The following is a 16,506-nucleotide window of genomic DNA, read 5'->3' on the forward strand; positions in this document are numbered from 1 at the left end:
AACATCGTGCTCCACATTTGCAGGCTTACATTAATATGTCTCTGTTAAATCGTTAGTTAACTTTGTTCTTTTGTTTTGCAATTCAAACTGAATTGAATCGTGCTCCCTTCAATATTTAACTCAATTAGCATTATATTTCCCACTTAATAAACGTTCCGTTAATCATTTCAATTCATGTGCCCGAATTGCTGGCGGGGTCGTGAAGCGGAAAAATACTTCCTTCAAGCAATCAATATATTCGGAAATATTCATCACAATTTAAATACCATGGGCAAAGGAAAAGATCATTGGCCCCAATAAAACGCTTCCCTTCATATTTTTGAGGATCAACTGTTGCGGCCAATCATTCAAACACGACCTTCCAGTTAGTGACAGAGAGACCAGGTCCTAAGGAAGACCATTAAGACTGTTCGCTCTCTTAGCAATCGTATTCTATTGTATGTGCTTAATATTATGTAGGGTGTTGCAATATTCTCGCAGCTGTATAAATATGCCTGGGCTGCCTATCACTGAAGCAGATTGAATTCGCAGTGTTTTAATGCAGTCTACGTGTTAGGTGATTGCGAGAACGTAGATAGCTTTCAAACAACTCGGCAGCTGAACGTTCATTCCTAACTTGCACCCGGCCAGCAAGCAGCTCATGGGAGGCAGCGTAAACTTACTCCCTTCTCTCTGGCTCCAGTTCCACGGCTTCTTCTACTTTTACCGACCAAGCTAAAGTGTACCCAGCCTGCCCCAACTGAGCTGTCCTTGTTGTGACAGCGTTTTCCCCCTGTGCTTGCTGACACGCTGGGAGCTGAGTAATTCCCCCACTTGTCTCCACGTCCTCCAGCGGCGGCTGCTAAAAGGCTACAAATAAGACAACTCCAACTGGAAGGAATGACAGAGCGCGCCTTCCTGACTTGGAGACAAGCCTGATGCTTTGGGTAGAGTCGTGGCCGGTGTACTACACTTTGCCAGGTGCCAGCTAGCCCTGGATTCCCGTCCTGTCCCTGCCATGCCCTTCGGGGCGATGTGTATAATCGTACCGAGCGTCCCTGTGCGCATGAGTCGGACGGTGTTGTTGGATGGAGCTGGCGTTGAAAAGGTGACAACCGCTGTCTACGGGGACGGGTTAACGCTCTCGCTGGCTGTGCATGGCGGAGTAGGAGGGTGTGAGGATTGAGCAGGAGAAACTGGTCGCCCGTGCAGACACTGTCAGAGGCTGCATCGGTCAACAGTGAGCGACATCTGGAGCTTTCAGCTCCCCTCCTCCCTGCATCGTGGACACCTCCGATTTACAGTAGCTTCCTTGGGCAAACGTTGGGGAAAAAACATGGGCTTCGAAGGAGGTTATGAGCGGCGCTGCTGACATTTCAACCGCATCTTTCCGGAGATTAAAAAAAAATCAATGGGCTATGACCTGTTGCTGTAGAGCGACCCTTTGAGAGATGGACTTGGCAGAAGTTCTTGTGGCGCTGTTCATCGCTGTGGTGCTGATTGTCTCCTTGTTGTCCAACCTGTTGGTCTTGATATGCTTCATCTACAGCTCCGACATCCGCAAGCAAGTGCCGGGCATATTTATAGTTAACTTGTCTTTTTGCAACCTGCTTCTCACCGTCCTGAATATGCCAGCTACACTGCTGGGGATTGTCAAAAAACAGCAGCCATTTGACGACTGCATCTGTCAAACAATTGGCTTTGTGGAGACATTCCTCAGCACCAACACTATGCTGAGCATGGCCGCTTTAAGCATCGATAAGTGGATTGCTGTTGTGTTCCCCTTAAGCTACGCCAGTAAGATGAGGTATAAGGATGCTGTGCTCATGATGAGCTATACTTGGGCCCACTCTCTCACTTTCCCGGTCGTGGCGGTTTTCTTTCGCTGGGTCGGCTTCAATAGCAGATACGCCTCGTGTACCCTGCATCTGCGAGAGGAGATGCACAGGAGACAGTTTACAGTCTTCACCATAGTCTTTCACGCCATCAGCTTTATGCTTTCCCTCGTTATACTGTGCTTTACATATCTGAAAGTCTTGAAGGTTGCCCGCTTTCATTGCAGAAGAATAGACATTATCACCATGCAGACCTTGGTTTTACTGGTGGACATCCACCCCAGGTAACTTTTTTTGAGGAGATCCTATTATTAGTTTCAACAGCTTCTCGACAATGTGGGCGCTATAAATTGTTGGAGACCATGCAATGCAGTGTGGGTGCATCAGAATCTATTCCAAGTTCACTGTGTGTTTTGTTTAAAGTTAAGAAAAACACCCGGGTGTCTTAGGCGAGGTTAATTGTCCTGTGTAGCCAATACCATTCCGTCCGGCGTCTTGTTTCCCATGTAGTTTGAGCAATCATATTATCCTACAAAACGGAGGAGGCCATTCGGCCCATTCCCATGCTGGTTAATCTTTGAAAGAACTAGCCAATTCGTGCCTTCTCCTCTCGCTATAGCCCACCATCTCTTTTCCTTTACCAGAACATGTCTAACTCCCTTTGGGAGCTTCCTATTGTCCCTGCTTCTACCAATCTTCGGCATCCCACTGCCAAAGAGCTTCTGGCCCTAACCTCTCCATACCGGAAATCAAAACTTTAGACTTCAATCTTTTATATTAGCGACATTATTTCTGCAGAATGGCAGAACAGGGTCTCAGAGCAGTTTCTTTTTTTTTTGGCTCCCGCTGTAGCGGTGTAGTATTTGATACCATACTTCTGTAAGGAAGAATATTCTATCAACAACTTCCCCAAAATAAAACAAGTTCAGCAAACTATCCTGCTGTAGATCAAGCAGGGTGTTCTGTAGAATATAAAGCAACTTCGTTTTGTAAATTATGGCATTTCTTTGATGCTCGGGAAACTATGAAGGATGATTGGTCTGTGAGAGGTATTACCCACCAACAGGACTTGCTTAGAAACCATGTTATAGTCATGCAACCATTTTCTTATACATTTAATTCCAATTTCTCCTTCTTTGCATCTTCGCGGACTGTTATTTTAAGCAAAACCGAATATTTACTCAAAGCTGAATATTTATTCAAGTGATGTTTGATTAGAGAGCCGGCTATACCTGCTAATTACCTGGGTTGTCTCCTTTCTTCCCATTCAGTGTCAAACAGCGTTGCCTCGCGGAGCAGAAAAGTAGAAGACAGCGGGCAACCAAGAAGATCAGCATTTTTATAGGGTCGTTTATTGTCTGTTTTGCTCCATATATCATAACCAGGTAAAATCAAACAACTTCAACCGCGTCCCCTTTCATGGCTATCCATAGTTTGCCAAATAATTGGGAGGTTCATTGTTGTTTTCTAGTTAGACGTAAATAAGAAATAATGTAAATTCAGGAGATTTAGAAAGAGTCAGGGGGAAAGACGTCTGAGAGTGACAGTGCTCCTACAACTTAAAGTACATGCCCTGTTTGCATCAGTAAGTCCATAGCAGTGTGGAGATAGCCCAGTATAGTAAACAACATTCATTACAACCGAGCTGCTACTGGATTCCGGAACCTATGACCTCCTTGCTTTGTGTTCAGTCCACTCTCCACCCTCCCCTACCCCCACCCTCCATCGTCAACCAGTTTAGAGATAACATACAATTCCTGAAACAAATGAGATTTGAACCGGGACCTCTCAGCTCAGAGATAGGGGCTCTACCACTGCGCCACAAAGGTACACAGAGTGGTCTGTACTGTTAACGCACACAACAGTGCAATAGCAAAAGTCACATGAAACTAGACTCCCATTACGCCATTTACGTGAATCCATCGTCCTGCATTTGGAAATGCCATCCCTAAGATACGTCAGTAACAGTTAAAACAAACTCTGAAACAGCACGACAAAGCAAACACCGCATCATTACATTGTAAAGAGCGAGTACTGCACTCTGCCTCATGCGCGGTAAAATCTGTCATGTGATACAAACAGGTTCGCATGAAACGTTCTGACTTTTACTGCCTGACATTGAGGGTGGTTCGCTGGTAGAATGGACTGCCAGAAGAAGTAATAGATGCAGGTACAGTTACAACGTTTAACATACATTTAGATAGGTACCTGAATAGGAAAGGTTTATAGGGATATGAGCCAAACACAGGCAAATGGGACAAATTAGTTGGGTAAACTTGGTCCGAATGGACGCGTTGGAGCAAGGGTCTGTTTCCGTGTCGTATGAAACTATAACTCTAATATGGCCACCATGTGATTGGAAATAAATATGATGCAAATAGTGCAATGTATAAATGAGTAATTTCAACTACACCAGTGTGTGAGCAATGGGAGACAGGTTCGAGCTTACTGCATGGTGGATCTAAAAGCAGCAAGTTTCACAATACATCCTAGAGTGATGTTTGGACTTTGGTAAATACTTGTAAGGTGTAAATGACGTGCATTTAAAAGCCTTCCAAACTCATAAAGGTTGCACGCATGGATCATGCCTTTCGCATAGCACCAGCGGCCCTCGCCAACTGCAATATGGCCTGCAAACTTTCTTTCAGCCCTTATCAGCATCCAACTCCGACATTCGTGATACATCAACGTAAATTGCAATCCAGTTTGATCCATCCACCCGCCCAAGAACTTCAATTGTTGGGTAGGTCGCTGTCAGAAGCTTATAATAACGTGAGGGGCGGGGGAACTACAGTGAAGCCTGTAAACCGCTGTGCGTTACCACACGGTATGCACTGCATCGCAAGCAAACATGAGCCTACCCTCGGCTGACGTCCACACATAACTGGATAATAGTCCAGACCGCAATGCTTGCTATTTTGGTTCCATTAGGTTCAGAGACTAACGACAGGGTATCCCTGCTGCACGGATAAAAAGATCAGTTAAGTCAGGAAGAGAAGGATTAAAGTGGATTCTTTTGCATGCGGAGGTCGTTTTAACCTAATCCTAGCCTCAATTAAAAAAATACAATTGAGCAGCATGTAAACTAAAACAGGAGATCCAATCCGGTCAGTTTATCAGCAGGTGGGTTACAACTATCCAGCTGTCTCAGTGTCAAACACTACACGACAGTTACCATTCACTCGACGTGCTTTAAATTTTAACTTCTTTTTCATTTGAGGCAACTTTGTGAAGTGTTGTGTTGTGGACAAAACCTCCCTCAGTGTGATAGAAATGTATACTACATCAGTGAAATAAAGCTTCTTACTGGAAATGCATAAGTTAGCTTCCACTGTATAATATTCAGTCTCAAAACACAATCAGATGCCTACCTTGGATTTTCTTACAGGATCATAACAACCTTCCTCTCACCAACAAAGTAACGATCATAGTCCATGAAATATGACCATGCCATCTGAATCAGTTCAAACAAATGTTGACAATCTCTTTTAAGTGCTTCACAAGCATATCAACAAGGCTTCACAATCTTATTGTTCTCACAATGTGGAGCAAGGATGGAACAGCCCAGCAACCTGAGATCTGTGTTACATTCTCCATTCAGCAAGTTGTCCAAGACACTGATAAGAACATACTCCGCACTCATCTCAGTTTGATATTTGACCAATCAAGTTTGGAAACATAGTCTTTGAGTAAGACATGCCTGAACACTAATTTAGATAGTTGTTCATACACTGTGCTGCAGAAATACAAACCAGAACATGTAAGTTGAATTAGTTGACCGTTGCTGTGCTCTGAAGTAAGCTGCAGTGACAGATCGATCATATCCTCATTTTAACGTGGATGCATTAGGGATGAGTACAAATCACAAATCAAATTGAAATCAAAATGTGTTCTACTCCATTTACTTTTGTCAACCAGTATTAAATCTAATTATTGATTTTACCTTTAGCTACACTCTATTCATTTAAGATTGTCAGTTGCATTGTCTATTGCTGATAAAGAACAATTTAAAAAGGCTGAGCATTGCTTTTATCACAGAGACACATGGTAATCATTACAGTGATTTTTTTGCAAAGCGATATTCTGGTTGTTGGCAATCCACAATATAACAGGCTGTCTTTCTTTAAAAAAAATTGTTACAGCAAACCTCTTCAAGTAATGGAAATTGCACGACAATTATGTTTATTTGTGCAAGAAACATGGAATTCATAGAATCCCTACAGTGTGGAAGTAGGCCATTCACCCTATCGAGTCCACACTGAGAGCATCTCACCTGCCCACACCGCCCTACCCTATTGCTGTAACCCTGCATTTCCCATGGCCAATCCACCTAATCTGCACATTTTTGGACTGTGGGAGGAAACCGGAGCACCCAAAGGAAATCCCATGCAAACACAGGGAGAATATGCAAACTCCACACAGACAGTCATCTGAGGGTGGAATCAATCCAGGTCCCTGCCACTGTGAGGCAGCAGTGTTAACCACTGAGCCTCCCTGCCAGCCCTTGAGCCGCCTTAACATAAACTGTGACAGTTTTTTTTAAAGGCTCCCACTGATTAATTAACAATCTTTTTAAATACTGTATTCCACTCTTGCTGTGAAATTGGATGTTACGTTTGAATGAATCAAGTTAAGTATGTGGTCTATTTCATTCATTCAGTTGTGTTCTGGCAAAGGGAAATTTTACTTCTTTCTGGACATTTGGTTGAATGAAAACTGTTGGGGATTTGAGGTTGCTGGAGAATTCAGGCTGTGACCAATAGTCTCATTTTATGACTATTATTTAATCCTCATTTTTATTTCCAAGACTGCAAAATGATAGTGAGGTTAATCAAAAGCATTTCCAACTCTGCTGTCATGTCCACGAGAAACAAATTCATGAGTTTATGAAAGAAACCAGCACAATATTATGTGAGAAACATGTGAGATTATACACATCAGGAAAGACTGAATAGGCTGGGATATATATCCATAAAAGGGTGTCCCAACAAAGGTATTTAAGTTTATCAAAAGGTTAGACATGGTACATATAGAGGAAATGTTTCCATTTGTGGTGCAGCCATGAACTAGAGGCCTATTCAGGTAGGCACCAATTAATCCCATAGAGAAGTCAGGAAAAAATGTGTTTACCTGAAGGTCAGTAAGAATGGGGAGTACCTGCCACAGGTTATGATGAATGGCATAGTTGCATCAACAAGAAGTTTGATAAACACATGTCAGAGGGAGAAATTGGTGGTTAAATGAGAAGAGATGGGAGCAGGCCTATGTTGAACATAAAGACAGGCTGATTAAGCCAAATGGCATTTTTTCACAACTTCAGACTTAGAATCATAGAATTTTAGAGTCCAGAAGGAGACCATTCAACCCATTATGTCTGCACTGGCTCTCAAAAGAGCTACCTAGCTCGTTCCAAGCTCCAGCCCTATCTCTGTAGCCCTCTACATTAATCATCTTCAAATATATATCCAGTTCTCTTTTGAAAACTCCTTGCAATCCGCCACCACTACTTTCCCAGGCAGTGCATTACAAATTCTAACAATCCTCTGAGTAAGTAAGTTTTTCCTCATCTCACTACTCGCTGGCAGTCTTGAAATTGTGACTCCTAGTTACTGACATACCAACAAATGGAAACTGAACATACTTCTTTACCCTGTCAAAATTGTGTATAATTCTGAAGACTTCAATAAGATCACGTCTTAATCTTCTCTGCTCCAAGGAGAATAAGTCCAGTTGCTCTAATCTTTCCTTGTTTCTAAGATCCTTCATTCCTGATATCATTCTCGTAATTCTTATTTGAACTCTTTCCAGGGCTTTAATATCTTCCTTAAGTGAAATGACCAGTAGTGAACACAATACTCCACATGTGGTCTGGCTAATGATTTGTGGAAATTTAGCATCACCTGCTTGCTTTTATACTCTGTGCTTCTATTTATGAACTATTTATAAGGCTCTTATTAGCTGTCTTAGCAATTATTTCAACTAGCAACTATGCCTGGCCACCTTCAGAAAATCATGCACATGAACCCAAAAGTCCCTTTGTTCCTGTACTCCCCTCAAAATTGCATCATTGAGCCTATATTGTCTCTCTATGTTTCTTCTCCTAAAATGCATACCTCACATTTCTCTGGATTGAAATTCATCTGCCAGGTGACCACTCATTTGGCCAGCTTGTCAATGTCCCTTTGAAGTTGCTGAACATCATCTTTACAATTAACTATTCTCCCTAGTTTAGTATCATCTGCAAATTTAAAGATTTTCCCCTCAACACCCATCTCCAAATTGTTTAAGCAAATCACAAAAAGCAAAGGTCCTAATACTGATCTCTGGGGAACAGCAGTTTCAACTCATCTCCAATCTGAGAAATGGCCATTTATACTTACCCTCTGCTTACTTTCTTTTAGTCAACTCCTAATCTATGCTGCCAAGGACTCATCAATCACAAATATTTCCAATTTGCTAATCAACTTGACATTTGGCAGTGTATCAAATGCTTTCTGGAAGTCCAAATATACAATATCCACAGTATTACTCTCATCCTCTGCCATGTCATCTTGTCAAAGAACTCGTTTAAATTTGTCAGACATGACCTGCGCTTGACAAAGCCATGTTGACAGTCTAGTATTAACTTATTTTTCTTTAAATGTATATTTACCTTAGCCCATATCTCAATCAATTTTCCCACTGATTGATGTCAAGCTGACAGTCTGCAATTTCCTGGGTTATCCTCTGCCCGACTTCTTATATGACAGTGTCACATTTGCAATCCTCCAGTCTCTCAGGACTAATCCTGTGTTTAGAGAGGCCTGGAAAATTTTTGTCAACAGCTCTGCAATTTGCTCCCTTACTTCTCTCAGCAATCTAAAGTGCATCTCATCCAGGCCTGGCGACTTCTCTACCTGGAATGCTGCCAGCCTTTTTAGCACTTCTTATCTCAAAATCACACTAATAGTTTAAATTGACTTTTGCTCAATTACTACACAAGCATATTTGCATATTGCTGAATATAAAATCTTGTATGACCCATTGTTATGAAATAATTTAACTTATAACGCATTTAGATTTCGAATATAATAGTTCTTTCTCTTGCATTAATTATTTTTCCTTGATGTCTTTAAAAGATATAACCCACCAATACAGGTGAAAATGTTTTCCTTCCAAAATTTGGCATTTAACAGAATGACTAGAATTGAGCACAATGTTCTAGTTGTGGCTGAACCATAGCTTTAAACATCTCTGCGTAGCTTCCTGCTTTTATCAATACCTCTATTTATGAAGCTCAATATCCCATATGCTTGGCTAACCAATCTGTCAAAACATCCAGCCACCTTCAAGAATTTATGCCCAGAACCCCAATATCTATCTAAAATTTCTTTAGAGCTATATCTTTTAGTCTATACAGCCTCCGCTCATCATTTCCACCAAAATGCATCACTGTACCTTTGCTGTGCTAAATTCCAGCTGCCATATGTTTGCCTATTCTGTGGCCTACCTGGATCCTGCTGCAGCCAATTAATATTTTCTGATTATAAAATAAAACAAGGGGCTGTGGATGCTGGAGATCTGAAGCACCCAAAAACAAAACTTGCTGGAGAAACTAAGCAGGACTGGAAGCAGCTGTGGAGAGAGAAACAGAGTTAACATTTAAGTCCAGTGACCCTCCTGATGTTGTCAGTTCTGGGGCACTCTGCTTTTGATATTTCCTTGCTGTTTGTTGCTCGTCCAAGTTAGGTATCATTATAAACATTTGAAGTTGTAATCTATCTAGCATTGTATATTCAGGTCTTCAGGAAATATTTTTGAATATTTGAAGAAAAAGGAATTTTCAGCAGTTGCATGTCAGTGTCCCTGTACCTCCAAAAATGTTTCTGTTTAAAGGATGTCACAAAGGGCACAGTATGATTATTAGAATCTTATAATAAAATGTGTGAATGAAGGGTATGGTCAGTTGTGAGAGGACCAAGTTCTAGAGCCATGCTTTCTTTAATCAGGACAAAGGTCATGGGAAACAAGTTGGGCTGGGCAGAATTTGTGTTTGAAATTCCATGATCCGTATCTAATAGTGGCAAGGCTGGTTTCCGATGTATGTCATTGAAAACTCCAGAACAACTTGATGTACCTAAATACAGTGAAAAGTGTTGTTTTGTGTGCTATACAATCAGATGGTACCATGCAAAGTGCATCAGGGTAACAGAACAGAGTACAGAATACAGTGTTACAGCCTCACAGAAGGTGCAAAGCGAGAGAGAGATCAGAATTAACATTTGAGAGGTCCCTTCAAAAATCTGATAACAGCAAAGAAGAAGCAGTTCTTGAATCTACTTGTACGTGCATTCAAACTTTTATATCTTCTGCCCCACTGAATAGGGCATAGCCGGGATGGGAGGGGCACAAATGGTCTACTTTCGCTAAAATAAAAACGATGACCAGAAGAGTTCCTTACACAGCCAGAACCGGGCGCATCTTTAGTGAAGCCAGTGTGGTCCTCACGTTTCCTGCTAAGAACCGGAAAAGGCCCACATGCATTTTATTTTCGGTGCACTATGTAGGTGTCGTTAAAACAACGAGATACACGGGTTTTCTTGAGGATGCTGGAATCTCCAACTTGGTGAATGCAGTGTTGTATAAACCCTGAAGGATAGCACTGTGTATAGAATATCGCTAGTGTGTTCCTCTGACACTTGTTGGGAATTCTGTTCCATCTCCGGACTGGATAGCGAAGACTGGGTTGACCGCGGAGTGGGTGGGGGCGGCGAACGGGTGAAGGAAGCCTCAGGGAGCTGTGTACAAACGGAGCACGTTGAAGTTTCAGAGCTGTACAAAAGAGCCGGTCAGCAAGCATCAGGTCCTTTCAGCTTAACATTACCATGTCTGGTTAGAACCGATGCAACTTTTAGATTACTTATCATGAGCAGACCCTCCATAAACTGATAAATTGATGTTTGCATCTACATACGTAGGGGAGACAGATTACTTTGTTGAAAAATTAAAAGTTACAGCGCCTTCTCCAAATTAGGAAGCTGATATGGGCACCTACTGTTTGGTGAAGGAACTGGAAGGGGAAACACCGGTATGGGTCCGCAAGTACTGGAGAAACTCAGCAGATCTGGCAGCATCTGCGGACAGAGAAAGCGAGTTAATGTTTCAAGTCCGGTATAACTCCTCATTAGAACTAGGATTCCCAGCAACAATCATGTTGGAATCAAATATTAATTCAGTTGCTGTCTCCACACATGCTACCAAATAGAGAGAAACTAAGTTAATATTTGAATCCAACATAACCCTTCCCGGGAATCCTATTTCTAAAGAAGATTTATGCCGGACTTGAAACATTAACTCAGTGCCTGTCTCCACAGATGCTGTCAGACCTACCGAGCATTTCAAGTACTATCTGGTTTGTATTTCAGATTTCCAGCATCTTCTGTGCGCCTTTCTCATATTCTAATACAAATCAATTTATTCCAATAGCCCCTTTGTATGCTGGAAGTCATGTAATGGGAGATAGCTGAATTGGTCGGTGTATACTGTAGTTCTGTAGACCATCATTAATAAAGCGCCTTTGGTTTTCTGTCCCTCCCACCCACACACACAGGTTGATAGAACTACTTCCCTTTGTCACCATTAACTACTACTGGGGAGTTCTGAGTAAGTGCCTCGCCTACTCCAAAGCTGCTTCGGATCCTTTCGTATATTCGCTGCTGCGCCAACAATACAAGAAAGTCCTGGTCAACATAGTCAACCGGATACTCAGAAAGGATTTCTACCCGTCCTCTGGCCACAACAGTTCCCTGGACACAGAGAACGATTACTGCCTGCAGAGGGTCTGAGCCGCGCCTTGAACTCTCCCCTCGCCCCAATTGTAAGTGAAAGCTCCGCCAAATCCGAGAAGACTACATGCACTTTCTGACCATTCCAGTGTTAGGAGGGACACTATAAGAGCCAAAGGCAAATCCGTCTTTTTATGATATGAAATATTTTATTGAAAGAATGTATTATGGTTCGAGTTTCTGTCGTTTATCCGTAAATATTTGTATTTTCGCAGTTTTGTGCAAATTATTATCAAGCTTGAGTATTTATATATATAGAGAGAGAGAGGTGTTCACACTGTATCTCTTAAACTTTGTTAAGGCTTTCTATAGAGCGGTTAGAAAATGAAGAATAAGATGTCATTTAGTAACTATGTGCCAAAATAAAAAGTTAAAGCATCCTGTTTGAAGCAGCAAGCAACAAAGCGGATCCACGTTAAAGATGGAGACAACTCCAACAAATCATTTGTGTTCAACGGTATTCCCAACGTGCGCTCAAAACCCGCCGATTTAGAGTAGATTTCCGGGCGGAACCCGCTGTGAGATTAGTACTAAACTTGTTGAACCTTCGATGTGACAGATGATTGAAACAATAAAAAAAACAAACGTTTCACGGGACCACTTGGTGTGTCGGACGGAATTTTATTTGAACTCGAGTCTGTCTTTTGGAGAAATAATCGGCAAACAACAAAAAATTGAAGGGACTGCAAACGGATCGTAACTCCAGCCGACGTGTAACTAACTATACATTTCACAATAGAGTGATGGGTTTCTATGACCAGTGCTCACATTTCCACCCAGATTTAACTTGAGACTTCCCTCTCTTGTACTTTAGCCGATTGTAATCATACCTCCACGTGGCAATACGGTAATCTGATATCGCGCCGTATTTCTTATAAAACATGCACGTTGCCTTTCAGATGCTATTCCGCAAGGGTGCACAAATATAACTCAAGCCTATCGCCCAGTGCCATTTATCAGAGAACAGTGCCCAGTAACGGAGTGAAATGAAGCCGCTAGCGTCTGCTCTGGCGGTCCTTTTGGTGACCCTGGTGCGCTGTGCCCCTCCACGGTGTGAGCCCGGGGATCAAGCACAAGGTAAGAAAGCAGTCGGTGCCTGCATGTCTCATTTAACACGGCACCCCGGGACGTGATTCACTCACTTCTGAGCCTGCTGCTTCACCGCACCGCACCTTTCATCCCCCCGCCCCGCATCCCTGGATGCTTTTGAAAGAATTTGCTCGCTACATCCTGCGCTCTGATGCTGTGGTCTGTAATATCAGACTTTTTATTCCGTCTGCACCAGGCAGACAGCTCTGGATTTGAACCATATTCATTTGCTCCCTGAGGCTATAGTATGGTATACAAAAAAAATGCAACCGCCAAAGTGGAAATTCGTTGAGATACGCAAATGCTTTAAACGTTTAGAGTTTGCACATTAGTCCGCAAGATGACTTTTTTGAAAAAAAAGTGTGCTTGGGCGTCTGTGTCTTCGTGGCGATTTTGTAACACTGGAGCGCGCAAAAAAATCGTCAAAGAAACCTTTAGTGTTGCCACGACCCCACCCCCCCCCCCCCCCCAAAAAATTGCCATTTATTTTTAGAGGGCACACCGACTGGATCCTGAAGTCACCGTATCCCCACCGCTGAGGTTCGCTTTAACAGTAAAACATTTCCCTCTTCAGTCCGTGGCCACATCTGCCCCGCACACTCACAGGCACATGTGTGCTGTATCTAACCGAGTGAGAGAGAGTGAGTGAGCACTCTCGTGACTGCTTCCACCAGATGCTCACAGGCTGCTGAAGAAATGAGTTGAAGTTTCTCAGAGACCCCTGTCAGTATTGAAGCCAGGACTGGTTCAGACAAACTCCTGAAACCAGAATTGGTTTCAATTCCAATGGGAAGGATTGAATTCACTACAGTCTATCTTACTGATTGTCTCACTTCCACGTTACTTTGGAAACCTGAAGTGGAGTCAACCATTGTAGAACAGCAAAGACCATGTTTATTGTTGCTGAAACAAAAACCATTTCTGTGTTTGTTTCTGACTTACAACATCCGCGGTTCTTTCGGTTTTTATTTATCGTTCCCGAATTCCTTTTGTATAATCTAAAAGTACATTGCCACTTTGGATAAAAGTACAAACATATCGGGTCCCACGCGAATTCCTTGTTTTGTTTTTCAGCAAAACTGATACTTTTCGGCTCTGCTCAAAGGCAGAGAAAGATTTTCGAAAGCATGAAGACAAAGCGAAATGTACAAATGACATTTTTAGTTCCGAGCCAAAATTGAGATTTCGGTTCTGCTTCGGTCCGTGAAGACAGTCAAAAATCTCAACAACGCTGCCTTTTGTTCGTTTGCCCACTTTGTCAGGCTTGAACAGAAGTCTCTGATGCCACCTAGTGCCTTCATGGTAAAACGAAATAATGTCAGGATTAAACACAGCACTCATTTAATTATCCCACTGACTAAACGATAAATCAGCATTGATCGGGAACAAAAAAAGGAAAACGCTGAAAATGCTCTGTAGGTTGGCAGCGGCTGTGGGAGAGAGACACCCCAATTCTAACTGCCCAAGTGAGCTGGGACTGAGTTCAAGCAAAAAAGATGATGACACAAATCCAGTGTCCTCACTCTCCACTTCACTGTTCAAAATTAAGTGAGGAGTGGAATCATTTTGGTGTCTAAGCCCACACTGACTGGGTGGGTTCTGATGATACAAACTGAAATAACTCCACAGAGGCCAGTAGCTTATCACCGGTCACCCTTTATTTACACGTACATAGCACGTGACTTTCACAGTTAGCCCAGAACTGGCTCCTAGACTGAACAGAAACTGCGACGCTCCTGTTTATGTCTGTCAGCCAGGGCTCCCTGATTGGACCAGGTTAACACCCTTAATCAGGGAACTCATATTCTATAAGGCCCACCTGGCCGACCTCATTCCAATCACTACATCTCTCTCCCTCTAAGTCCTGGGATGTAGGCCCATTCTTTTTCCTGTAGATTCTCCTAGAGCGTTTTTACACCAGGTCTGGTTCCGCCGACTCTGCCTCAGATACTAGCAGCATGTACCGCCTCTCGCACCCAAAGTGTCTTGGCCGAAATTCATCTTTTCCTTCAGGCACTAACAACATCAAGGCTGCGACGTCTGACGTGCCCATCTCATCGTCAGAAGTTTCTTTGATGCTAGGCTGAGGGGAGGAGCCAACGGGGTGTGTCCAGAACTAGGAGTCACAGTCTGAGGATTTGGGGTAGACCATTTAGGACGGAGATGAGGAGACATTTTTTCACCCAAAGAGTGGTGAGCCTGTGGAATTCATTATCGCAGGAAGTAATTGATGCCAAAACATTGAATGTGTTCAAGAGATGGCTAGATAGAGCACTTGGGGTGAATGAATCAAAGGTTATGGGGAGAAGGCAGGATTAGGCTATTGAGTTGTATGATCAGCCATGATCGTGATGAATGGTGGAGCAGGCTCAAAGGGCTGAATGGCCTCCTCCTGCTCCTATCTTCTATGTTTTTATGTTTCTACGTTCTGACAGCCTTGCTGAGGTCGGGGATATTTTGTTCTTACTCCATTTGCAAGGTTGCAGCTTTCTTGTAATTTATGTACTTGCTAAAGTAATTTATGTACTGTCCTACCAAAGCTTCGTATGTCACGGCACCTGACCTTGTGTCAACTATGCCTTTTACCCATGCAGAGCCATTCAAACATCATCCCCTGAAGTAAACTGCCTCTCTTGCCCAGAGGAGTCTTGTGTCCAGCACTCACATTCCTGATGTCATTTCACCCTTGCCCCCAGGTCCAGGAAGATCAGGTTTAACCTAGTACGGAGTCTTCTCCACATCAGCAACACTGCTGGAGTTGTCCCTGTAGTTGCGTGAGGGGTGGTGCTATAATCACTCAGGAACCGAGACAGATTGGTAGTGAGTGAAGCTGTAGGCTGTTTCTTCAAGCCTGCCTTCAATGTTTGGACTGCTTCTTCTGCCAAACCATTGGACGATGGATGGTGTGGAACTATTCTTACATGCCAAATGCCATTCGACTTTAGGAAATACTTGAATTCCCCGCTGGTAAATGATAGCTGGCTGTCTGTGACCAACACCTCTAAGATTCTGTATGTTGCAAAAGATGCTCACAGCTTTTCCATCGTTGTCACAGTGGATCAGCATCTTAGATAAGAACAGCTGTTTCTTCACTTCTCTAAAGGCTGTGTCTTGGTTACAAGACCGTTTCCAAGGCTGACTCTTTCTCAAAAGCAGAAGTAAAGGTGCCAGGATGGAGGCCAGGTTACATATGAATTTTCCACAATAATTAACCAACCCAAGGAAAGACCTAAGCTCCATACAGATGTGGAAGCCGGAATAACTTTGATCACTCTCACTTTACCTTCCAAAGTGTGTAACCTGTTCTTGTTGACCCAACAGCACAAATAGGTCACCCAACTTGGAGAAACATAGGACATAAAGAACATGAGAACCAGGGGCAGGAGTATGCCATCTGGCCCTTCGAGCCGGCTCAACCATTCAATAAGATCATGGCTGATCTTTTCATGGCCTCCGTTCCACTTACCCACCTTCTCACCATTACCCTTAATTCATTTACCATTCAAAAAATTATCTATCTTAGCTTTAAAAACATTCAGTGAGGAAGCCTAAACTACTTCACTGGGCAGGGAATTCCACAGATTCACAACTCTTTGGGTGAAGAAGTTCCTCCTCAATTCAGTCCTAAATCTGCTCCCCCTAATTTTGAGGCAATGCCCTTTTCTTCTAGTTTCAGCGGCCAATGGAAACATCCTCCTTGCTTCTATCTTGTCTATTCCTTTCATAATTTTATGTGTTTCTATAAGATCCCTCCTCATTCTTCTAAATCCCAATGAATA

General features: G+C 42.8%; 2 protein-coding genes across 3 annotated transcripts in view; both read left to right on the plus strand.

Annotated features, from left to right (window-relative positions):
- The first annotated feature begins 529 nt into the window (after nt 1-529).
- On the plus strand, nt 530-12,637 carry gpr78b (G protein-coupled receptor 78b). 2 transcript variants are annotated; one of them, XM_020532133.2, is made up of 4 exons: nt 530-2,098; nt 3,086-3,199; nt 11,404-11,670; nt 12,538-12,637. In XM_020532133.2, the coding sequence occupies exons 1-3, from the start codon at nt 1,431-1,433 to the stop codon at nt 11,636-11,638; spliced, it is 1,017 nt and encodes a 338-aa protein (XP_020387722.1). In that variant the 5' UTR covers nt 530-1,430; the 3' UTR covers nt 11,639-11,670; nt 12,538-12,637. The 2 variants fall into 2 exon arrangements, with proteins under 2 accessions (XP_020387722.1, XP_048460883.1); XM_048604926.1 differs by lacking the exon at nt 12,538-12,637 and having other exon boundaries at nt 11,404-12,235.
- cpz (carboxypeptidase Z) overlaps nt 11,566-16,506 on the plus strand; it is a 55,543-nt gene continuing 50,602 nt past the window's right edge. Inside the window, exons 1-2 of the mRNA XM_020532132.2 lie at nt 11,566-11,670; nt 12,538-12,715. Of these exons, the coding sequence (XP_020387721.1) occupies nt 12,625-12,715 (91 nt within the window). The 5' untranslated portion in view covers nt 11,566-11,670; nt 12,538-12,624. The remainder of the gene's footprint in view (nt 11,671-12,537; nt 12,716-16,506) is intronic.

The sequence above is a fragment of the Rhincodon typus genome, chromosome 1 (assembly GCF_021869965.1).
Source record: "Rhincodon typus isolate 14 chromosome 1, sRhiTyp1.1, whole genome shotgun sequence".
Lineage (NCBI taxonomy): Eukaryota > Metazoa > Chordata > Chondrichthyes > Orectolobiformes > Rhincodontidae > Rhincodon > Rhincodon typus.

Coding starts and splice junctions, on each gene's coding strand:
- gpr78b (XM_020532133.2), top strand. CDS start 1,431: ATGGACTTGGCAGAAGTTCTTGTGGCGCTGTTCATCGCTGTGGTGCTG. Junction 2,099..3,085: donor CTGGTGGACATCCACCCCAG/GTAACTTTTTTT, acceptor CTTCCCATTCAG/TGTCAAACAGCGTTGCCTCG. Junction 3,200..11,403: donor GCTCCATATATCATAACCAG/GTAAAATCAAAC, acceptor CCACACACACAG/GTTGATAGAACTACTTCCCT.